Source organism: Chiloscyllium plagiosum, unplaced genomic scaffold (genome assembly GCF_037043375.1).
Source record: "Chiloscyllium plagiosum isolate Xiang-an unplaced genomic scaffold, Cpla_swu_hap1 HiC_scaffold_1, whole genome shotgun sequence".
Classification (NCBI taxonomy): Eukaryota; Metazoa; Chordata; class Chondrichthyes; order Orectolobiformes; family Hemiscylliidae; genus Chiloscyllium; species Chiloscyllium plagiosum.
The window spans coordinates 160,704,872-160,730,905 of NW_028270139.1; the positions used below are offsets into that span (position 1 = coordinate 160,704,872).

General features: G+C 43.5%; 1 protein-coding gene across 1 annotated transcript in view; it reads right to left on the reverse strand.

The window, feature by feature from the left end:
- Positions 1-26,034, reverse strand: part of LOC122550633 (semaphorin-4F) — a 243,093-nt gene that overhangs the window by 103,016 nt on the left and 114,043 nt on the right. Inside the window, exons 4-6 of the mRNA XM_043691726.2 lie at positions 16,955-17,053; positions 12,371-12,479; positions 4,824-4,940 (exon numbers count right to left, since the gene is read on the reverse strand). Coding sequence (XP_043547661.1) covers positions 4,824-4,940; positions 12,371-12,479; positions 16,955-17,053 — 325 coding nt within the window. The remainder of the gene's footprint in view (positions 1-4,823; positions 4,941-12,370; positions 12,480-16,954; positions 17,054-26,034) is intronic.

Below are 26,034 nucleotides of genomic sequence, written 5' to 3' on the forward strand. Positions count from 1 at the left end.
AAATGCCTAAAACTAGGGGGCATGCATTTAAGGTGAGAGGGGGAAAGTTCACAGAAGATGTGAAGGACATGTTGTTTTTACATTGAGGGCCTCTCAGGTGGCTTACGAATCCAATCTTGGCTTTCAAAGTTCTTCCCATTCAGGACAAGTCGTTCCAAATGGCACATTGGGCTTTGGCTGTTGCTGCCTCGCTTTCCATTTTTTTCCCTTTTCTTCTAGTTCTGTACATCTGTTGGCTTTGAAAGTTGCTGTGCCTTCTCGGATGATGGTTTGCCAGAGTTTCCTGTCCTTGGCATTGGTTTCCCAATTGTTGATGTCGATATTACATTTCTTCATCTTAGCTTTTAAAAGCATCTTTGAATCTCTTCTGTTGCCTTCTGTCTCTTTTATGTTTGTCTTCTTGAAGCTGGGGAGTAGAAGATTTGTTTTGGCAGACATTTTTCTTTCATCCGAACAACATTACCGCTCCATCTTAGTTAGTTCTTGACTACGTAGGCTTCAATGCTGTTGCTTTTGGCTTCATTCAGAATGCTGATATTGGTTCTTCTAGCTTCCCAGATAATGTTCCAGATGTTTCAAAGGCAGCATTGATGGAACTTTTCAAGTGTCTTCAGATGTTGTCGGTATGTTGTCCAAGTTTCTGATGCAGACAAGAGAGTTGGGATCATCACTGCTATGTACAGTAACATTTTGGTGTCTGTCCAGATGTCACAATCATGCAGGACACTTGTTTGGAGATGTCCAAAAGTGCATTTAAGACGATGTTGGATCTTGTCATTGAAGTCGACGTTGAAGGATAGGTGACTTGCAAGATACAGAAAGTGGTCCACGTTTTCCAGGGTTGTTTTGCCAAATTGAATTGATGATTCTCTGATTTGTCTCAGTTGGTGATGGTTGATAAATGATCTGAGTCTTCTTAGAATTGATGGCAAGTCCAAGTTTCACATATGCACGGTTGAAGGCAGTCAGAATGTATTGTAGGTGGTTTTCTGAAAGAGCTGCAACAGTGTTATCATCTGCGTATTGGAACTTGATATGAAACTCAGAGATGTCCTGTTTTTGGACTTAAGATGGGCAAGGTTGAAAAGTCTGCCATGTCTTCTGTAGACAATTTTGATTCCTGGGAGATAGGTCTTCCTTGATGATGTGGATGATTGTCGCAGCAAAGATGGTAAACAAAGTTGGGGCAATCACACATCCCTGTTTTACTCCTGATCTGACTTGAAAAGGCTCACAGTTACTGTTGCTGACCATGACTGTTGGCAAGCATGCCATCATGGGGGAGTCTCAGGATTCAAATGTACTTTTCAGGGCATCCATGGGTAGACAGAGAATCCCATAGGAGTTCCCTTGATACCGAGTCAAAAGCTTTGGTGAGGTCGATGAATGCCATATACAAAGGTTGGAACTGTTCATAATATTTTTATTCCAATTGTTGCATAGTGAAGATCATGTCGATTGTTCCATGTGATGATCTGAAACCGGCTTGTGTCTCCGGAAAGATCTTCTCGGCTAAAGGCTTGAGTCTGGTTGTCCAAGATGCAGGTTAGGATCTTTCCTGCTGTTGCTAAGAGGGAAATTCCATGATAGTTTCCACATTCGGATCGATCGCCTTTCCTTTTGTAGATGGTACCGATTGCTGAGTCTCTAAAGTCTGCTGGTACATCTTAATTTATCCAGATCTTGATGAGAAGTTGATGCAGTTGGTAATGAAGCAGGTTACCTCCAATTTTGTAGACCTCAGCTGGTATTCCATCGAGTCCAGCAGCCATATTGTTTTTCAAGGTTTTGATGGCTTCTGTGACTTCTTCAAGTGTTGGCATTTTGCTTAGGGAGTTGTTAATGGGCTGTTTTGATGTTGCACTCCAAGAAGCACACAATAATTCACAAAGCAACCAACTGATTCCAATGGCATAGAGGTCCCAATGATTGGAGCTGATGGATTTGTTGCAGCCTTCGTCCGCCTTCACAGCCATTGAATTCAAAGTAACTTCACCCGGCTGTTCCACCATTGAGGTCTTGGTTGGATTGATCTTCGTCTGGATCCTCACCCTTGACCTTACCGCCATGGGTGACCCTGCCAGGAGCATAGCTCCAGACAGTATTGCTCACGAGACTTCAGGACCACACGAGCTTCTCCACGACAAGGTGACAATCCACATAGAGAAGTAATTTTTATATACACACACACACCCAATATGGATCCCTGCGGAACACCACTAGTCATGGGCCTTAGACCAGAAAAACACCCGCCCACCACTATCCTCTACGGGCAAGCCAATTCTGAACCCACATGGCCAAGTCACCTTGGATGCCATGCATCTTAATCTTCTGGATGAGCCTAAAATGAGCCACCTTGTCGAAAGATTTTACTAAAATCCATTGGTCTACTCTCATCAATCACCTCCTCAAACAATTCAATCGCAGTGTCACGCAATTGAAATGATATACTGAACAAACCTTGATTGCTGTTAAGTCTTTGATCTTTTAGAATGGTGTTGTCTGATTTTTAACTCTGTTCACCCCAGTCCAACACCAGCACCTCTACATGTCCCGAATTAGGCCATGCTTTTCTATATGTGCATAAATCCTAAAGAATTCTCTCCAATAGTTTCCCAACCACCGATGTGTGACTCATTGATCTAAAGTTTCCTGGATTATTCCTATTCCTCTTCTTGAGCAGAGGAACATTAGCTAATCGCCAGTCCTCCGGGACCTCTCCAATGGCTGGCAAGGAGTCAAAGATCTTGGTCAATGCCCCAGCAATCTCCTCTGTTGCTTCTCTCAATAATCTGGGGTAAATACTATTGGGCCCTGGGAGCTTATCCACCTTAATGTTCTTCTAGACACCCAACATCACTTCTTCCTTGATCTCAAAATGCCCTAGCATATTTGCATGCTCCACTCAAATCTCATTACTCTCCATACCCTTCTCCTGGGTGAATTCTGACGCAAAGTACTCACCTAGGATCTCACCCACACCCTCTGCCTCCAAGCACAAGTTCCCTCCTTTATCCTTAAGTTGTCCTACCTTCTCCCTTTTTTTTTGTTTTTAATGGGCAACCACTTGTTAGTCTAGCTTTGGGGCTTGTGTATGGTAGACAAGCAAGAGGTCCCGGTTTCAAAGCCCGGATGAGCCCAGTATCCAAAGTGGTATATTTGATTTTCAAGGGAATGGCAACAGGGAATTCCTGTCTGCCAAGTCCTCTTTCAATCTTGATTCCTGATGAAGGGCTTATGCCCGAAATGTCAATTTTCCTGCTCCTCAGATGCTACCTGTTCTGCTGTGCTTTTCCAGTGCCATACTTTTCGACTCTGATTTCCAGCATCTGCAGTCCTTACTTTCTCCTGTCTAGTCGTCTATCTCTGGTCATCTATTCCTTTTCCGCTTGTGGAGTCTTAGCCTTCGGTGTGATCGCCTCTCCATATGTGCTATCCATGATTCTCCAACAGCGTATCCAACGCCACTGCAGCTGGAGATACATTCTGCACACATGATGGTCCCAGGAATTTGGAGTAGGCAATTCAGCCCTTCAAGACTGCTTTGCCAGAAATGTGCCCAGTTCCCCACATAGAGAGGAAAGAGTACACCACAGCTTTGAGCTTTCCTGCCATGACTTACCCTTTTAAATCAAACCTTTTGGAGGATGCATATGTCAAAAAATATCAGTTTCTCTCATGCTCTTCTTAACTGATCCTTCTTACTACAGAATAAGGCCCTTACAAACTATACATGAGAAAAGTTATAGGCTAAGACTACTCCAGTTCTTCCTGTGACGGCACTATTTGTTCCCTCTCAACAAACAGGACACCTTTCCCAAAGTGCTTCACCATGAGGTGGACTGGAAGGTCACTCTTGCCAACCTGCTTCACCATGTCCCCAACTGCAATGACAGCCATCCAAGACTGGTTCAAGGTGATGCTGACTGTGAAGACACTCTTCTCAGGCTGCATCACTGTGATGTTGACATACATATCCTAGTTTGCTTCATCATGATGCCATTTAAAGCACACACCAATTAGATTACGTACTTTTACTTTTTGTCTTTTGTTTAAACTGCAGACCTGGTGGCCTCTGTAAAAATTAAAATGGGGTTAATCCTTCAAGTCAAATATGATTCTTATAAGAACTATTTCCAAAAACGTTTTGTTTTTGTTTCAGAATTCTAGCATATGTAGTACTTTGCTTTAATGCTCTTGTTGGATTTGTGAGGCGTTCATAAGACCAGCAGCCCATCCTGAACTGTCTTTGCAGATACTATTTTATTCTTTCCTTCTGTCTCTCTTGGTCTCTCTGTTTAAGCTCTAAATAGACTACTTCCCATGCAGATCCTGCTCTCTCACTCATTATAAAATAAAAATCACATTGCGCTAAAATCTCCTTTCACTTTCTTATTCAAGACCACACAAGCATGATTGTCTCCTCGGGTTTCACTCCCTCCATGATCTACTGATTTTTAAAATCCAATGTTGGTATAACTGAATCACTGCTTATTGATTTCACAATGCATGGATCTTTAAATGGATATTTAACATAGCAAATAAAAACTTCCAAAAATCTTCACAGGAATGTTTCAGACAGCAACTGAGAAAATCCAAGTCATGCAAAAGAGATACTAGGGCTGATAAGCAGAAGTTTGATAATCTTGATTTTTTGTGCCATTTTGGAATAATCCTTTTGACTTTACATCTACTATACATGATAGTGGCAAAGTGCTGGCAAATGGGACTAGATTAATTTAGGATATCTGGTTGGCATGGACGAGTTCGTCTGAAAGGTCTGTACATCTCTAAGATTCTAAAAGACAAAGAGAAAGTCTCACCACTCAGCCATTTGACAGAGTCCTCTGTGCGGATCTTTTCTTGCCATCCTATATTCTTAACTACAGCTGGATCTTTGCCCTGAAAATCAATTGCTGTTGCTGCATATAGCACTCCATCTGAAAGCAAATGCACAAATGGGAGAAATAAATCATTCAAGCACGATCCAGCCACCAAAATCCAGGTTCATGCTAGTTGCATTCATTAAGGTTATTCAAGGAAACACAACAAACACCAAGTGCAAATTACAATGAAAATCCAAACTGTGCAACATCTGGAAAAGTTCCACAGATTAGGCAATGTCTGTGGCAACAGTTAAGAGACTTTTTGTTAATTGGGAAAACACAGAGGTACGACAAGTCAGAATACAGGAAAGAGATTGAGGCAAGGTGTAAAGAACAATCCATTAATGTCAGCAAAATGAAGGAGTTTGTCACGGGCTTTAGGAAACAGACTGGAGGGCATGCACCCGTCCGCATCAATGGTGCTGAGGTGGAGACGGTGGAGAGAGAGTAAAAGGTCCTGGGAGTGATGATCACCAACTATCTGTCCTGGTCCACTCATGTCAATGTGACACTCAAGAAACCACAACAGCTTCTCTTTCTCTCTCCTCAGGAGGTTAAAGGAAGTTTGGCACGTCCACAAAGACTCTTATCAATTTTTATAGATGCACCATTGAAAGCATCCTATCTGCATGCATCCCGGCTTGGTATGGCAATGCTCTTCCCAAGATCTCAAGAAACTACAGAGAGTTGTGAGCACAATGCAGTCCACGCAAACCAGCCTTCCATCCACTGACTTCATCTATACTTCCTGCTGCCTCAGGAAAGCAACCAACATAATCAAAGACCCCTCCCACCCAGGTTATACACATTTCCATCTTCTTCCAAAAGGCAAAAATTTGAATAGATGTATGGACAGATTCAAGTACAGCTTCTTCCCTACTATTATCAGACTTTTAAAAGGACCTCCCAAATGTTAATTCTGGTCTCTCTATTAAACATTCTCTGCAGATGTAACACTGTACTCTGCACTCTGTATGCACTTTGTATGGTATGATCTGTCTGCATAATGCACAAAACAACACTTTTCACTGTATTTTGGTACATGTGACAACAATCAATCAATCAATCATGTCAAAGGAATGAGAAATATTAGGCAAGATATAGATTTGTTGAAATGTTGTGCAGAGAAATGGCAGACGGAGTTTAATCCAGACAAGTGTGAGGTGCTGCAGTTTAAGCGGTCAAATGAAGAAGAAAAGTATACAGTAAATGGCCAGAGCCTTAGGAGCACTGATATGCAGAAACATCTTGAGATCCAAGTCCATAGCTCCCTTAAATGAGATGATAAGAAAATGGCAACATAAGTGCATAAGGTGATAAATAAGGCATACGGTATGCTTGTCGTCATCGGTCAGGGAATTGAGTATAAAAGTAAAAATAACGCTTTAGTCAAGTCACATTTGGAGTACTGTGTGCAGTTCTGTTTGCTTCACCATAAGAAAGATGTGGAGGGCTTGGAGAGGGTGCAAAAGAGGCCTACCAGGATTCTGCCTGGATTGGAGTGTGTCAGCTATAAGGACAAACTTAAATTGATCTTACTAGAGTTGGAGGCTGAGGGGGTGACCTGACAGAAGTACATAAAATTATGAGAGTTGTGAATAGCGTGGATAGTTGGGAGTTTCTTTTCCAACGTGGAAATGTCAAATAAAAGGGAGTGTAGGTCTAAGGTGAATGGGAGAAAGTTTGAAGGAGTTTAGATCAGAGTGGTGCTGGAAAAGCACAGCAGGTCAGCCACCAATCGAGGAGCAGGGAGATCGACGTTTCAGGCAAAAGCCCTTCATCAGGAAGGGGGCAGGGAGCCTCCAGAGTTGAGAGATAAATGCGGGGGGGCTGGGGAGAAGGTAGCAGAGAGTACAATAGGTGAATGGGGGTGGGGATGGAGGTGATAGGTCAGAGAGGAGAGTGTGGGTAGATAGCAAAGAGTACATGGTTGAAGAGCTTCAGGCAGAGGAGATGACCTGGGGGTTGCAGTGAGAGAGAGACTCACTGAGATTCTTGTGGAGAGAGGAGGAGAACTTCTTCAAGGTAGGCATCCTTGCAAGAGGATTTGCAGTAGGGTTAACATCAACTAGTCAAAAGTGAGGACTGCGGATGCTGGAAACAAGAGTTTAGATCAGAGTGGTGCTAGAAAAGCACAGCAGGTCAGGCAGCATCCGAGGAGCAGGGAGATCGACGTTTCGGGCAAAAGCCCTTCATCAGGAATAGAGGAAGGAAGCCTCCAGGGTGGAGAGATGAATGGGGAGAGTGGGGCTGGTGAGAAGGTAGCAAAGAGTACAATAGTATCATCTCCATCCTCAACCCCATTCACCTATTGTACTCTTTACTACCTTCCCCCACCCTCTCTCTGACCTATCACCTCCATCCCCACCCCCATTCACCTATTGTACTCTTTACTACCTTCCCCCACCCTCTCTCTGACCTATCACCTCCATCCCCACCCCCATTCACCTATTGTACTCTTTACTACCTTCCCCCACCCTCTCTCTGACCTATCACCTCCATCCCCATCCCCATCCCCATTCACCTATTGTACTCTCTGCTACCTTCTCCCCAGCCCCCCCATTTATCTCTCCACCCTGGAGGCTCCCTGCCTCAATTCCCGATGAAAGGCTTTAGCCTGAAATGTCAATTTTCCTGCTCCTTGGATGCTGCCTGACCTGCTGTACTTTTCCAGCACCACTCTGATCTAAACTCTGGTTTCCAACATCTGCAGTCCTCACTTTTGCCTAGAAAGTTTAAAGGAGATATGCGAGGTAAGATTTTTACACAGAGGCAAGTAGAGCCTGGAACACACTGTCAGGGGAGGTGTCAACAGGCAGATATGATCGTAAAGTTTAAAGATTTTGAGATCAGTCTGGAGGGGATAATGGTGTATGAAAGAACCAAACAGCCATGAAATAACCATGTCATGACTTATAACGCATTTAAAAATGCATCCATTCAAACATTTCCTGGGAAAAACCGCTGTTATTGCAGCTAAAAGCAAATATTACACTTTCATCTGAGAAAACAGAACACTGCTGGTCCAAATCATTGAGTGAAAGAGGATACTGGCTCCATTAATGTGGAATTCTGTATGGGCAGAGCTGAAAAACATCGGTGGGGGTTGTAATATAGACCTCCAAACTGTTGGGATGATGTTTGGAATGGTAGTAACCAAGAATAAAGGACAATTGAGGTGACTTTAATCTGTATGCAGTTTGGATGCATTAACTTAGTAATAATATCATGGAGGAGGAATTCCTTAAGTATATATAAGATGGTTTTCATCGAGTTCACGTCAACCCTCCAAACAGCATCCCACCCAGACCCACCCCCATCCCTGTAACACTGCGTTTCTCATGACTAATCTACCTAGCCTGCACCTTCCTGGACACTATAGGCAATTTAGCTTGGCCAATCCACCTGCACATCTTTGGACTGTGGGAGGAAACCAGAGCACCAGGAGGACACCCACACAGACACAGGGACAATGTGCAAACTCCACACAGACAACTGTCTGAGGGGGAGGAGTTAAACTCAGGTCCCTGTCACTGAGTCAGCAGTACTAACCACTGAGGCACCATGCCACCCCAAACACATACTGTCAGGAAAAAGTAGAGAACAGGAATAAGAAAGAAATAATTGACAATCTAATTGTACAAGGCTCCTTGAGGATGAGTGATCACAATCTGATAGAATCCCTCATCAAGATGGACTGTGACACAGTTGATTCTGAGACTACGATCCTGAAGGAGGAAATACAATGTTATGAGGCTTGAATTTGGCTACAGTAAATTGGGAACATTACTTGACAATGGAAAGGCAATGGTAAAACATTTATAGAGCACACAGGTGAACTGCTCATTCTGGCCTGGCACATGAATAAAATGGTAAAGGCGGCTACACCATGGTGTACTAGGGAAGTTAATGATAGCATTGAAGTAAAAAGAGCTACAAAGTGACGAGAAACAAACAGACGTGGGATTTAGATTAGATTACTTCCAGTGTAGAAACAGGCCCAACAAGTCCACACCGAACCCTCCGAAGAGCAACCCACCCAGACCCATTCCCCTACAATTACCCCTTCACCTAACACTACGGGCAATTTAGCGTGACAAACTCACCTAACCTACACATTTTTGGACTGTGGGAGGAAACCAGAGCACCCAGAGGAAACCCACACAGACAATGTGCAAACTCCACACAGACAGATGCCTGAGGCAGGAATTGAACGCGGGTCTCTGGCACTGTGAGGCAGCAGTGCTGACCACTGTGCTACCGTGCCGCCCATGTGGAAGCAGTTTAGAATTCAGCAAAGGAGGTCAAAGGGATTGATTAAGAAAGAAAAAGGGAGCATGAGAGTAAGTCTGCAGGGAACATAAACACTGGCTGTAAAAGTTTCTCTTGATATTAAAAGATTGGTGACCTCAAATGTAAGACTCTTATAGTCAGAAACAGGGAAATTTATAATGAGGAACAAATAAATGGCTGACAAACAAAATACATAATTTGATGCAGTGCTCACAGAGGAGAACACAGGGTTTGGTGAGAGGGAGGAACTAAAGAAACTCAGTATTAATAGGGAAATGGTACTGGGGAAATTGATGGGATAGTAGGCCGATAAATTTCCAGGCCCCAATAATCATTTAAGGAAGGACTTAAGGAAGTGGCCTGAGAAATAGTGGATGTCTTTGTGGTAATCTTCAAAAATTCTATAGACTCTGGAACAGTTCCAACAGATGGAAGGGTAGGTCATGTAACTCCAATCAACCTGCAATTATACAGGGCTTTGGTAAAACAACACTGGAATATTGTGTGCCGTTTTCGTCTCCTTATCAGGAAGGATGTTCTTGCTATAGAGGGAGTACAAAGCTTTACCAGACTGAATCCTGATGTGTTGGGAATGATGTATGAGGAGAGATTGAATTGATTAGGCTAATGTTTCCGAGTTTAGGAGCATGAAGGAGGGATCTCATAGAAACCTAGAAAATTCTAAACAAGATAAATGTTCAAGATGTTCTGAATGGAGTGGGATAGTACAGAACCAAGGGTGACAATCTAAGGATATGTGATAAACCATTTAGCACTGAGCTGAGGAGAAATTTCTTCACCCAGAGAGTGGTGAGCCTGTGGAATTTGCTACCAAGCATTTGAGACTAAAACATTGCATAGTTTCAAAGAGGAGCTGGATAAAGCACTTGGAGAAAAAGGGTACTGGGGAAAAGCAGGAATATACTATTGAATCTTGGATGATCAGCCATGACCATAATGACTGGCTGAGCAGGCTCAAAGACCCAAATTACCAATTCTTGCTCCACTTCTTTGTTTTTTTTGGAATTCAACCTAGCAGTCATCATAAAGTAGTCTGTGAACAATAGCAATAGAAACAGAAGTCAGATGTAGCTTTATCACTACATGGCTATATTAGAAGGTGAGTTGTGACATGACTTGGAGCAACATCATTGGGATGAATCCGGCAGGACGTGACTTAGCATCATTCTATCACTGCCATTTTTCTTGCCACAATAACATCAAGCACTAATGGATGAACACTGAATCTAATTGGTCAACAACTAAATTATTGTTGCCTCATTTGACTGGAATTCAATCTGAAGAAATGCACTTGGGCAGGACAAACAATCACAAATATCTAGGTATGCAAATACTCTGATCCTCTCGGGTATAAGGATAGGTTGATAAAGTGGTTAAAAAGGCATACGGGATACGTGCCTTTATTAGCTGAGGTACAGAGTTTCAGAGCAGGGAGGTTATGCTGGAGCTGTGTAGATATTGCTTAGGCCACAACTAGAGTATTGTATGTATAGGGAGATCGTAGCGAGTGATAGTATCACTAAACTATTAATATAGAGATCTAGGTAATGTCCTGGGGACCATGCTTCAAATCAAACAGATGGTGGAATTTCAATTGCATAAAAATCTGGGATTACGAAACTAATAATGACCATGAATCCATTGTTGATTGTTGGAAAACCCATCTGGTTAATCAATGTTTTCAGGGAAGGAAATCTGCCATCCTTATATACTTTGGCCTACATGTGAATCCAGACACTCAGTGTAGTTGTCTCTCAACTGCCCTCTGGGAAATTAGTGATGGGCATCAAATGCTGGCTGGCCAGTGATGTGCACATCGTGTGAATGAATATGAAACAAAAAGTTCTGGCATACATATTACTGGAGGGATGTGCTCGCACTGAAGAGGGTGCAGAGACGATTTACCAGGTGTTGCCTGGACTGTGGACCTTCAGTGATGAAGAGAGATTGGACAGACTGGGGTTGTTTTCCTTACAGCAGAGGAGATTGAGAGGGGACACCAGACCCATAGGATATAGGAGAAGAATTAGGCCATGAGGCCCATCGAGCCTGCTTTTTCGATCATGGCTGATATGTTTCTCAAATCCATTTTTCTGCCTTCTCCCCATAACCTTTGGTCTCCTCATGAATCAAGAGTCTCTCTACCTCTGTCTTAAAGACACACAATGATTTGGTCTCCACAGCCCTGTGTGGCAATGAGTTCCACAGAGTTGCCACCCTCTGGCTGAAGAAATTTCTCCTCGCCTTCATTCCAAGAGTCATCACTTCACTCAGATACTTTAGCCTCAGGTTCTAGTTTTCCTATTAATGCATACATCTTCTATATATCCACTCCCAGCATTCTGTAAGTTTGAATGAAATATGATTGAGATGTATAAAATGGAGGTGCATAGGCTGGGTAGACAAGAAAAAGAAATTGCCCCTTGATGGAGGGATCAATAAGATATAGAAGATGAAATTAGGCCATTCAGTCCCATTCAGTCTCTGTCATTCAGTCATGGCTGATATGTTTCTCAACCCCATTCTTCTGCTTTCTCCCTATAACCCTTGATCCTCTTGACACTCAAGAACCTACCTATCTCAGTCTTAAATATACCCAATGACCTGGCCTCCACAGCCTGCTGTGGCAGTGAATTCCATAGGTTCACTGATGTCTGGCTGAAGAGATTTGTCCTTATCTCCATTCTAAAAGGTATTCCCCTAACTCTCAGGCTATGCTCTCGGGTCCTAGTCTCTCCTATCACTGGTGGCATAGATTTAAGTTGAGGAGGATGAGGTTTAGAGGAGATGCTAGGAAAAAACTTTTTTACCCAGAGAGTGGTGAATCTGGAATTTGCTGCCTTTAAGGATGGTGGAGACAAAAGCCCTCAAAAGATTTAAGAAGCATTTTGATGTGCATGTGCAATATCAAGGCATACAAGGCTATGGGCCAAGTGCTGGAAAATGGGATTAGAATAATTAGATGGTTGCTTTTGACTGGCTCAGATACATTGGGCCGAAGGCAGTTTTCTTTGCTGTCGACCTCTATGATTCTATGACTAGAGGACTGCAGGAGATGTACTATTTCCTATATTTCTATGTATGCTTGGAATGAAATCACAGCAAGTGATAGCCATTTTAGGAGACATAAAAAGGGTCAGATTAGCATCTTCCCATGTAGAATCACTTACCTGCTAGGGTAGCAGCAAATGGGTCCTTTGGTTCAAATGGGCATTTCCCTCGTCCCTTTTCCATTCCTTGTACTCTACTCTCTGATGTGTTGACAGAATTGAAGATGTTCTGAAATACAGCATTGCACATCTGTGAAAAATATGTACTATACTGAAAGCTGCACATAATAATCCTGTAGCCATCTCTCCATAATTGTGACCAGATCATATTTATTCACTTCAACGCACACTATCAATTTGTTTACTTTGTTATGAAAGCTAAGCACATTCAGATATATATCTTTTAGCTTTTTTGGTCATCTTCATGGCATTTGATGGCCTTAGGATTTTATTTTCTGTTCCTTCCTGCCATTCTTTGACTTTCATTTCTCATCGAAGTACTTTTGGCACAACTCCATTCCTTGATTTGATAGTTTACTCAAATTTGATCCCTCACAACCGTTTTGTATAAAGCCTTCTCTACTTCCCTAACTGTACGGAGAAAGTGAGGCCTGTAGATGCTGGAGATCAGAGTCGAAGAGTGTGCTGCTGGAGTAGCATAGATGGTCAGGCAGCATCCGAGGAGCAGGACAGTTGACATTTCAGGCATAAGTCCTGATGAAGGGCTTATGCCTGAAACGTCGATTCTCCTGATCCTCTGATGCTGCCTCACCGGCTGTGCTTTTCCAGCATCACACTGGTTCCCTGACTATATGACTCATGAGAACACCCATCCAGCACAATTCAAATGTGCACTGCCCAAATAGTACAGACCCCACAATCTCCAGTACTGGTGCCAGGGGCCTGCCAACCAGAATCCAATTTTCACATCCAGTCCGTGAGGTATGCATTCACTTCTCTAATCTCTTGCCAATCCACACTTGGTTCAAGTGGAAATTCAGAGATTATTATCTTTAAGGTTCCCCTTTCGAATTTAACCTCACACTCCCTCAGCAGTACCTCTCTTCCAGTTCTATTAATGGTGCTCATCCTGATGTGAATCACAATCACTGAATTTTTAAAAATTCATCCATGAGGTGTGAGTATCGCTGGCTGGGACAGTATTTATTGCCCACCATAGTTCCCCTTAAAAAGGTGGCAGTGAGCTGTATTCTTGAATCACTGCAGGCCGTGTGCTGTAGGTACACTTACAATTCTGTTAAGGAATGAATTCCAGGATTGACTAAGCAATACTGAAGGAATACCAATATTTCCAAGTCAGAATTATGAGTGGCTTGGAGGACAACTTATAGATGAAGGTGTTCCCATGTAACTGCTTCCCTTGTCCTTCCAGATGGAAGTGGTCATTGTTTTGGAAGGTGTTGTCTAAGAATGTCAATGTCTGCACAGACCATAACAATTAGAAACAGGAGTAGGCTGTTCAGTCCCTCGAGGCAAAAGTGAGGACTGCAGATGCTGGAAACCAGAGTTTAGATCAGAGTGGTGCTGGAAAAGCACAGCAGGTCAGGCAGCATCCGAGGAGCAGGCAAATCGACGTTTCAGGCAAAAGCCCTTCATCAGGGCTCGATTTTCCTGCTCCTCGGATGCTGCCTGACCTGCTGTGCTTTTCCAGCACCACTCTGATCTAAACTCTGTTCAGTCCCTCGAGCCTGTTCTGTCATTCAATAAGATCTGACAATTCTTACATCCACTTTTCTGCCTTTTTCTATAACTCTGGATATGCCAGCTGATCAAGATTCCATCTCAGCCTTAAACATAAATCATGTCTCCACTACAACATCTCTCTCTGGCAGGAGTTCCAAAAACTCTCAAACCTTCTGAGAGAAGAAATTCCTCTATACCTTACTCTTAAATTGGGGCCCCTTTATCCTGAGATTATGTCCTAGACTCTCCCATGAGGGGAAACAAACTCTCAGCATTTACTCTTTCGAGTCCTTGGGAATCCTAAAATCTTTTAAACTCCAGTGAGTAGCCTTTGCTCATAAGACAATCCCACCATACCTGGGACCATCCTAGAGGACTGTCTCTGAACTGCCTCCAATAAAACAATATTTTTCCTTAAATAAGGGGAACAAATCTGCTCACAGCACTCCAGATGTGCTGTCACCAGCACCTTGCACAGTTGCAATGAGACTTCCTTACTCTTATACTCGAATCTCCTTGAAACAACATTCGATTACCCTTCCCAATTCCCTGCTGTATCTGTGTTTAGCTTTCTATATTTAATATACAAGTAAGCCCTAGTCCTTTTGCGTTGCAGCTTACTCAATTTAAGTAGTTTTCTGATGCTCTGCAATGCATCTTGTAGACAGTACACACTACTGCCACTGAGCGTCAGTGGTGGAGGGAGTGGATGTTTGTGGATGTGGTGCCAATCAGTGGGCTGCTTTGTTTAATTAGATTCCCTACTGTGTGGAAACAGGCCCTTCAGCCCAACAAGTCCACACTGACCCTCCGAAGAGTAACCCACCCAGGCCCATTTCCCTCTGACTAATACAACTCGCACTCTGGGCAATTTTAGCATAACCAATGCACCTGATCTGCACATATGTTTGGACTGTGGGAGGAAACCGGAGCAAATCCACGCAGATATGGGAGAATATGCAAAACTCCACACAGACAGTCGCCTGAGGCTGGAATCAAACCTGGGTACCTGGTACTGTGAGGCTGCAGTGCTAGCCATTGAGCCACCGTGCTGCCATTCTAGATGGTGTCAGGCTTGTGTGCTGTTGGAGCTGCACTCATCCAGGTAAATGGCAATATTCCATCTTTACTTGTACCATGTCGATGGTGAATAGACTTTGGGGAGCTGGTAGGTGATCTATTCACTGTAGGATTATTGGAATTTGTCTTGCTCTTATAGCCATTTCATTTAAACATTTTAATTCACTTGTATGATTTAAGCATCTCTGGCTGGGCCAGTGCTTATTGCTCAACATTTAATGCCCTAAGAAGGTGGTGCTGAGCCAAGTTTCAAATAACTGTAGACGGACTGTATGTGATGCAGACAGACCAACAATGCTTGAGAGAGAGATTTCAACAATTTTGACCCAGCAACAATGAAGGAAAGGCAATATATTTCCAGGTCAAGATGATGAATGGCTTGGATGGGAACTTGCAGGTGGTGTTGCTCCCATTTAGCTATTGTCCTTGTCCTTCTAGATGAAAGTGGTTCTGTGTTTGGAAGGTGATGCCTAAAGATGTTTGAAGACAGCTCACACTGCTACACCTGAGAGTTGGTGGTAGAGTGACTACACGTTTGTATATGTGGTACCAAACATTCAGGCTGCTTTATAGAACGTAGAACATAGAACAATACAGCACAGAACAGGCCCTTTGGCCCACGATGTTGTGCCGAACATTTGTCCTAGCTTAAGCGCCTATCCACGTACCTATCCAATTGCCGCTTAAAGGTCACCAATGATTCTGACTCTGCCACTCCCACAGGCAGCACATTCCATGCCCCCACCACTCTCTGGGTAAAGAACCTACCCCTGACATCCTGGATGCTGTCCAGTTTCTCCAGTGTTGTTGGAGCTGCACTCATTTGCGCAAGAGGGGAGTATTCCATCACCCTCCTGACTTGTGCTTTGTAGATTGCAACAGGCTTTGAGGAGTCAGGGGATGAGTTACTTGCTGTAGTATTTCTAGCCTCTGATCTTCTCTTGCAGGCATAGTGTTTATATGGTGAGCCCAGTTGAGTTTCTGGTCAGTGGCAACCCCCAAGATGTTGATAATGGAGGATTCTTTGATGGTAACGCCATTGAATTTCAAGGGGCAGTGTTTAACCTCTTTTATTGGAGATGGTCAATGCCTGGCACTTGTATCACGTGAATGTTACTTGCCACTTTTCAGCCCAAGCCCAAATATTGTCCATGTTTTGCTACATTTGAACATGGACTGCTTCAGTATCACAGGAGTCAGAACTGTTTTCTGAAGAGGGGTCATATAGGAATTGGAACGTTAACTCTTTCTTTGCAGAGTCGATAGTGCTGTGTTTGCTGTTGGTATTTCCAGTTATTTGGTCTGTGTCATGTCATCTGCCTGATTTCATTCCTTTTTGAGGCTTCATTCTAGCTCTGGCCTGTAGCCATTGAAGTAGATCTTAAGGTGGAGGACGCTAATTACTGCTCTGTTCCCATCTGTCAAAAGTACTGCTCCTGCCGTCACTTGGGAGGAAGCAGTCCCTTAATTAACTTGGTTAACTCCAACTCCTAGTTTCAGACTCCCTTTCTCACTGCATGTAAAAGTAATTGTACTGCATTTTCTACTGCTCAGTTTTACCACTACCAACCTAAATAGGAAGTAGGTGGATGTGGTTCACAGAATGGGGAACTTATTAACAAAAAAAATGAACTGCAGACTCTGGAAATCAGAAACTAAAACAGAAATTTCTGGTAAAATTCAGCAGGTCTGCCAGTATCTGTGGAGAGAAAGTACATTTAACATTTCATGTGCAGTCACCATTCTTCACAACTTTCCTCGTTGAGGAACGAATTAACCTACTGCCACCCTCAAGGCATTTAAATTCAGGAATCCTTTATAAATACATTTACACTGCTTTAAATGAGGGATGTTTATTAATTTAGGTGAGATTTGTTTGCCCTTAGGTTTCAGCAGGAAAATTATTAAAAATACACTTACGATGTATGCACACTGAGGATCAAAAGCATATGTCCCACAGGCAAAGAGATGTGTCTCATTCCAGGCTTTCAGAATTCGAATATAGTTATGGCATTTGGTCTATATTAACAAAAGTAAAACAACAGCATTAGTCAATTAACCAGAAATCAAGTCACAGAAAAGGAAATAATTTTAGAAATTATTTGCTCTGTTGGACTGTCATACTCCCAGATTTGAAAACCATAGTGATGAGTACAATAAAAATTGACACTGCTAGATGACTTCTTTCCAAACGGACAGGTTATCAAGCTGGACCTGTGACATTAAGAACTTTTGAATCAATTGCATTGGTGTACTGATATTCAACTGATGTTTAAAAATCACAAACAACATTAAACAGGGTGGATAGTCAAAGTCTTTTCCCAGGGTAAAAATGTCAAATACTAGGAGACATAGAGTCATAGAGATGTAAAGCATGGAAACAGACCCTTCGGTGCAACCTGTCCATGCCGACCAGATATCCGAACCCAATCTAGTCCCACCTGCAAGCACCCGGCCCATATCCCTCCAAACCCTTCCTATTCATATACTCTTAAATGTTGCAATTGTACCAGCCTCCACCACTTCCTCTGGCAGTTCATTCCATACATGTACCACCCTCTGTGTGAAAAATTGCCCCTTAGTTCTCTTTTATATCTTTCCCCTCTCACCCTAAACCTATGCCCTCTAGTTCTGGACTCCCCGACCCCAGAGAAAAGACTTTGTCTATTTATCCTATCCATACCCCTCATAATTTTGTAAACCTCTATAAGGTTGCCCTTTAGCCTCCGAAGCTCCAGGGAAAACAGCCCCAGCCTGTTCAGCCTCCGCTTATAGTTCAAATCCTCCAACCCTGGCAACATCCTTGTAAATCTTTTCTGAACTCTTTCAGGTTTCACATCTTTCCGATAGGAAGGAGACCAGAATTGCATGCAATATTCCAACAGTGGCCTAACCAATGTCCTGTACAGCTGCAGCATGACCTCCCAACTCCTGTACTCAATACTCTGACCAATAAAGGAAAGCATACCAAACGCCTTCTTCACTATCCTATCTACCTGCAACTCCACTTTCAAGGAGCTATGAACCTGCACTCCAAAGTCTCTTTGTTCAGCAACACTCCCTAGGACCCTACCATTAAGTGTATAAGTCCTGCTAAGATTTGCTTTCCCAAAATGCAGCACCTCGCATTTACCTGAATTAAACTCCATCTGCCACTTCTCAGCCCATTGGCCCATCTGGTCAAGATCCTGTTGTAATTTGAGGTAATCTTCTTCGCTGTCCACCACATCTACAATTTTGGTGTCATCTGCAAACTTACTAACCATACCTCTTATGCTCACATCCAAATTTATATAAATGACAAAAAGTAGAGGCCCTTGTGGCACTCCACTGATGACAAGCCTCCAGTCTGAAAAACAACCCTCCACCACCACCCTCTGTCTTCTACCTTTGAGCCAGTTCTGTATCCAAATGGCTGGTTCTCCCTGTATTCTGTGAGATCTAACCTTGCTAACCAGACTCACATGGGGAACCTTGTCGAATGCCTTCCTCAAGTCCATATAGATCACATCTACTGCTCTGCCCTCATTAATCCTCTTTGTTACTTAGAGTCATAGAGATGTACAGTATGGAAACAGACCCTTCGCTCCAACCCATCCGTGCCGACCAGATATCCCAACCCAATCTAGTCCCACCTGCCAGCACCCAGCCCATATCCCTTCAAACCCTTCCTATTCATATACCCATCCAAATGCCTCTTAAATGTTGCAAGTGTACCAGCTAGGAGAAAGTGAGGACTGGATGCTGGAGATCAGAGCTGAAAAATGTGTTGCTGGAAAAGCGCAGCAGGTCAGGCAGCATCCAAGGAGCAGGAGAATCGATGTTTCGGGCATAAGCCCTTCTTCACAAAGTGTACCAGCCTCCACCACTTCCTCTGGCAGTTCATTCCATACATGTACCACCCTCTTGTGTGAATACGTTGCCCCTTAGATCTCTTTTATATCTTTCCCCTCTCACCCTCTAAATCTGGATTCCCCCACTCCAGGGAAAAGACTTTGTCTATTTATCCTATCCATGCCTCATGATATTGTAAACCTCTATAAGGTCACCCCTCAGCCTCCGATGGTCCAGGGAAACAGCCCCAACCTGTTCAGCCTCTCCCTATAGCTCAAATCCTCCAACCGTGGCAACATCCTTGTAAATCTTCTTTGAACCCTTTCAGGTTTCACAACATCTTTCCGATAGGAAGGAGACCATAATTGCACGCAATATTCCAACAGTGGCCTAACCAATGTCCTGTACAGCCGCAACATGACCTCCCAACTCTTGTACTCAATACTCTGACCAATAAAAGAAAGCATCCCAAGTGCCTTATTCACTATCCTAGCTACCTGCGACTCCACTTCCAAGGAGCTATGAACCTGAACTCCAAGGTCTCTTTCTTCAGCAATACTACCAAAACGGCAATCAAGTTTGTGAGACATGATTTCCCATGCACAAAGACATGTTGACTATCCCTAATCAGTCCTTGCCTTTCCAAATACATGTACATCCTGTCCCTCAGGATTCCCTCCAACAATTTGCCCACCACCTGGTTCCCTGGTTCCCTGGTTTGTCCTTACCACCCTTCTTAAACAGTGGCACCACATTAGCCAACCTCCAGCCCTCCAGTCACCTCACGTGTGACTACTGATGATACAAATACCTCAGCAAGAGGCCCAGCAATCACTTCTCTAGCTTCCCACAGAGTTCTTGGGCACACCTGATCAGGTCCTGGGGATTTATCCACGTTTATGCATTTCAAGACATCCAGCACTTCCTCCTCTGTAATATGGACATTTTTCAAGGTGTCACCATCTATTTCCCTACATTCTACATCTTCCATATCCTTTTCTACAGAACTGGCTCAAAGGTAGAAGACAGAGGGTGGTGGTGGCGGGTTGTTTTTCAGACTGGAGGCCTGTGACCAATGGAGTGCCACAAGGATCAATGCTGGCTCCTCTACTTTTTGTCATTTACATAAATGATTTGGATGCGAGCATAAGAGGTACAGTTAGTATGTTTGCAGATGACACCAAAATTGGAGGTGTATTGGACAGCGAAGAGGGTTACCTCAGATTACAACAGGATCTGGACCAGATGGGCCAATGGGCTGAGAAGTGGCAGATGGAGTTTAATTCAGATAAATATGAGGTGCTGCATTTTGGGAAAGCAAACCTTAGCAGGACTTATACACTTAATGGTAGGGTCCTAGGAAGTGTTGCTGAACAAAGAGACTTTGGAGTGCAGGTTCATAGCTCCTTGAAAGTGGAGTTGCAGGTAGATAGGATAGTGAAGAAGGCATTTGATATGCTTTCCTTTATTGGTCAGAATATTGAGTACAGGAGTTGGGAGGTCATGTTGCGGCTGTACAGGACATTGGTTAGGCCACTGTTGAAATATTGCGTGCAATTCTGGTCTCCTTCCTATCGGAAAGATGTTGTGAAACTTGAAAGGGTTCAGAAAAGATTTACAAGGATGTTGCCAGGGTTGGAGGATTTGAGCTACAGGGAGAGGCTGAACAGGCTGGGGCTGTTTTTCATGGAGCGTCAGAGGCTGAGGGGTGACCTTATAGAGATTTACAAAATTATGAGGGGCATGGATAGGATAAATAGACAAAGTCTTTTCTCTGGGGTCGGGGAGTCCAGAACTAGAGGGCATAGGTTTAGGGTGAGAGGGGAAAGATATAAAAGAGAACTAAGGGGCAACTTTTTCACGCAGAGGGTGGTACGTGTATGGAATGAGCTGCCAGAGGAAGTGGTGGAGGCTGGTACAATTGCAACATTAAAGAGGCATTTGGATGGGTATATGAATAGGAAGGGTTTGGAGGGATATGGGCCGAGTGCTGGCAGGTGGGACTAGATTGGGTTGGGATATCTGGTCGGCATGGACAGGTTGGACCGAAGGGTCTGTTTCCATGCTGTACATCTCTATGACTCTATAACTCTAAAAACTGATGCAAAATACTCATTTAGTATCTCCCCCATTTTCTGCTGCTCCACAAAAAGGCAACCTTGCTGATCTTTGAGGGGCCCCATTCTCTCCCTAGTTACCCTTTTGTCCTTAATGTATTTGTAAAAACACTTTGGATTCTCCTTAATTCTATTTGCCAAAGCTATCTCTCTCATGTTCCCTTTTTGCCCTCCTGATTTCCCTCTTAAGTATACTCCTACTGCCTTTATATTCTAAGGATTCACTCGATCTATCCAGTCTATACATTACATATGCTTCCTTCTTTTTCTTAACCAAACCCTCAATTTCTTTAGTCATCCAGAATTCCCTATACCTACCAGCCTTCCCTTTCACCCTGACAGGAATATACTTTCTCTGGATTCTTGTTATCTCATTTCTGAAGGCTTTCCATTTTCCAGCCATCCCTTTACCTGCGAACATCTGCCCCCAATCAGCTTTCGAAAGTTCTCGCCTAATACCGTCAAAATTGGCCTTTCTCCAATTTAGAACTTTAATTTTTAGATCTGGTCTATCCTTTTCCATCACTATTTTAGAACTAATAGAATTTAATGGCTCTCCATAATAGGTTTATGGAGAGCAGGGGAAGTTTAAAGCAGATAAGTGAGGAAAGTTTTTTTTATACACAAGAGTGGTATACACACTGGGTGGCAGTGGTTCAGTGGTTAGCACTTCTGCCTCACAGCGCCAGGATCCCCAGTTCAATTCCAGTCTCAGGTGACTGTCTTGTGGAGTTTGCACATTCTCCCCATGTCGGCGTGGGTTTCCTCCCACAGTCCAAAGATGTGTAGGTTAGGTGAATTGGCCATACTAAATTGTCCACCGTGTTAGGTGCATTGATCAGGGGTAAGTACAGGGTAGGGGAATGGGTTTGGGTGGGTTACTCTTCGGAGAGTCAGTGTGGACTCGTTGGGTCAAAGGGCCTGTTTCCATGCTGTAGGGAATCTAATCTAGTGTGGTCGGTGTCTGGAACACACTGCCAGGAGAGGTGGTAGGAGCAGATGCGATAGCAATGTTTGAGAGATATTTAGATAGATATATAAACAGATAAGGAATAAAGGGTTACAGGCCATTTATAGGCAGATGGGATTAGTTTTGAATAGCATCATGATTGGCACAGACATGATGGGCTGCACTGTTCCATGTTCTAATATTCTCAGTTTGGTATTAATGGCTCCAAAATATCAATTTATGTTGGCCAAAGTACAAAACAAGTGCATAAAAAAATCAATTCAGAAGAACCAGACTATGGTTGCTTGAATACTTGCATTCAAATTCAACATCACTGAGGCCTTCACAAAAAATGTCACCAATAAAGGCAAGAGCTAGATTGGGGTCAAGCATCCCTGTCGAACAGCTCCAAACGAGAAAGGAAGTCAGTTCATTAGGACTTGAGAACCAGACTGGGACTTGAATGCGACACACGGTCAACCAACTGGATTATTACAAGCAATGTAACAGATTGGTACAGTCAGCCCTCAGGGTTCACAACAACAGGAAGAGGGAAATCTTCACTGAAACAGCTCCACAAGAAAACAGACTGAATAGATAGTTCTAATCTCAATGTGGAATGGCACTTATGCGGCAGTTACCTGCGAAACAAGAGTATGTGGGGTGAGGTGAGGGTCAGAGAGAGATGCAATTGTGGTGTAATTGTAATGGCAAACTCTTAGTTTTGTTTGCAAGTTTGAGTCAAAGTTCTTTGTTAGGATTTGTTGCCACAAGGCCTAGAAACCTTTCTCACCCTCTCTTACCACACTCGTCTCATTAATTACATTACTCAACTCTGTGGCATATATCACATCCACTTTCATAGAATCATAGAATCCCTACAGTTTGGAAACAGACCTTCAGCCCAACAAGTCCACACCGACCCTTCAAAGTCCAGATCCATTCCCCTAACCTAGTATAGGATCATAGAATCCCGACAGTTTTCTGTCCCATTTTACCACTTGTCCTTCCTGGAACAATTCACCTCTCAGCAGCTATCTCCCAAATATCAACATCTCTTGTGGCTGTGCCATCGTTAAGACATTACATGCAAGCAAATGAACGCTGGCATTCTGAAACTGCCTCGCTTACTAATGATCAGAATCGGAACAAGATGGAGAAGGGAAAGATGACATTGCACATCTTTGACAGATACCTGCAGGATAGAGCGGGTTCATAAAAGGAGTTTTGCTTATGGAGGATACCAGAGGAGGCTGTGCCACCAGACCCTTCTAGCCTAGTCCCAGGTCACCACTCCTGCAGGGGCACCGAGACACTGATGTTCTGCCAAATGATTCAGTGCCACATTGCATGCCACTGCCACTCCCAGTCATGGCAAATGTTGGTCGTGACACCTTCTCTCTCGCTTGTCTTGCAGGTTCGGCAAGCCACTAAGTGATATCCAGGAAACATCTGGGTGCAAAAGGATATAAATGCTGGTATGCAGATCACAGGCTTCAATACGTGGCGAGCACCTCACTGCGAGAACTCCACAGTTGGAAGAACCAGCTCAGACTGCTGGCAGTCGGAGGGCTGCCACAGACCAGACACCTGCAGAGTCCCAGGCAGGAGATGACACTATGGTGTCACCAACCAGGAACTGTATCTGAATGCACACGAACAGCACCAGGAGCAGACAGGCAAATGGGATTCAATGGTTCTCATTACCCAGACAATGCAGTAGTACAGTAAACTGTGAAGATCATTCCCTTGTTTTTAAACTATATCCGCCTGTTTCTAGATTCTCCTGCAAGAGGAAACACCCTTTCCACATCCACCTGGTCATGTCCTCTCAGGATCTCACTTGTTTCATTAAGTCATCTCTGACTGTTCTAAATTCCAGTGGACACAAACCTAGCCTTTCCTCATAAGGCAATCCACTCATTCAGGTATTAGTTGAGTAAGCTTTTCCTGAACTGCTTCCCAGAGAATAAAATCCTTCACCAAGTACAGTGATGATAAGATATAAGAGCAAATTACGCCTTCAATCTGTACTGTAAACAGCTCGGGATGAGGTGTCAAACAATGCTTTATATAACTGAAACAAAATGCACTTAATAAATACACTCTTGCATTACATTCCCCTCAAAATAAAACATAAAATTCTATTAGCTTTCCTACTTACTAACCTTCTATGAGGCATGAACTAAGATACGCAGATCAACGTTTTGACTAGCAAAAGGGTCATCTCAGCAAACCCTGCGGACAGGTCTGTATGTATTTCCTCCAGGTGCTCCAGTTTCCTCCCACAGTCCAAAGCATGTGCAGGTTAGGTGGATCAGCCAAGGGAAATGCAGGGTTAAAGGGACAGGTTACGTGAGAGGTGGGTCTGGATGGGACGCTCTTTGGAGGGTCGATGTGAACTCGATGGGCCGAATGGCCTCCTTCCACACAATAGGGATTCTCTGATTCTAGAAACCACTGAACAGCTGTCTAGTCTTTCACTCTGCTCTTACTGCCCATTTGTTTTGTATGCAGATGTAGAATAGGAATTTATAAGGTGTCTAGAGATCTAACTGGTACAGTTATATGCTGATAGTTCTTACTGAAGGGAGGGAGAGTTGCATTTTTGATTAGGGTGAGTATCACAACTGTAATCAGAAGTGAAATAATTGAAGAATCAGCCAATGAGGCTTTGTGGGTAGAGCTAAGAAATAAGAAGGAGATGGTGACATTATCGTGGTTGTACTATAGCCCCCAAACAGTCAACAGCAATTAGAGGAACAAATATACAGGGAGATTAGGGAGACTTGCAGAAGCAATAGGCAAGAAGAATGAGCAAAACTCGATCTATTCTTGGGAAATAGGGCAGGACAGATGATGGAGGTAAAGTGGTGGAGCAGTGACCATAGTTATATGAATTTTTAAATAGTTATGGAGAGGGACAAAACTGGTTCACAGGTTCAAGTTCTAAACTGGGGCAAGGTGAATTTTGATGGAATTAGGAGCTTGCGAGGGTTGATCAGAGGAGTTTGTTTGCAGGCAAAGGGACCTTCAGCAAGTGGGAGGCTTTTAAAAGTGAGAAAGCTAGACTCAAGGTCGCTATGTTCCTGTGAAGGTGAAAGGCAAGGTTAGCAGGAATATGGAACCCTGGATGACAAAGAGATATTGAGGCTTTGACCAGAAAAAAAAAGAAGGCGTGGCTCAGGTACAGGCAGCAGGGATTAAGAGAACCCCTGGAGGTATATAGGGGATACAGGAGTTTACTGAAAGAGGAAGTCAGGAGGGCGAAAAGGGGACACGAGATTACCTTCCTCACTGTCTGGGCTGGCAAGATCAGGGTGAATCCAAAGAGGTTCTTTAATATATTAAAGGAAAAAGAATAACTAGATATATGTCTCCTCTGTGTTTACCATAGAGAAAGACAAGAAGACTTGGGAACTTGGGGAAGTTAGTGGAGATATCTCGGGGACAGTCCATATCACTGGAGAGGTAGTATTGGAAGTATTAGAATGTATGAAGGTGGATAAGTTTCCTGGTCCTGACCAGATGTATCCAAGAACATTGCAAGAGGATAGAAAGAAATTGCGGGGACCCTGGCTGATATTTTTGCGTCATCATTAGCCATGGGTGAGGTCCCAGAAAACTGGAGGGTAGTAAATGTTGTGCCTTATTCAAGGAGGACTGTAAAGAAAAGCCTGGGAACGATAGACTAGTAAGCTTAACATCTGTGGTGGGTAAGTTACTTGAGAACATTCTGTGAGATAGGATATAATACAGTTGGAAAGACAGGGTTTCATTAGGAGTAGTCAGCATGGCTTTATGCATGGGAGATCATGCCTCACAAATTTGTTACAGTTCTTTGATGAAGTGACCAGGGAGGTTGACAAGAGTAGGGCAGTAGATATAGTCTATATGGATTTCAGCAAGGCCTTTCATAAGATTCCACATGGTAGGCTGCTCTGGAAGGTCAGACTGCATGGAATATAGAGCGAGCTGGCAAACTGGATACATAATTGGCTTGATGGCAGGAAGCAGACTGTAATAGTGGAAGGATACTTGTCAGACCGGAGGTCTGTGACTAGTGGAGTGCCTCAGGGGTCAGTGCTGGGCCCATTGCT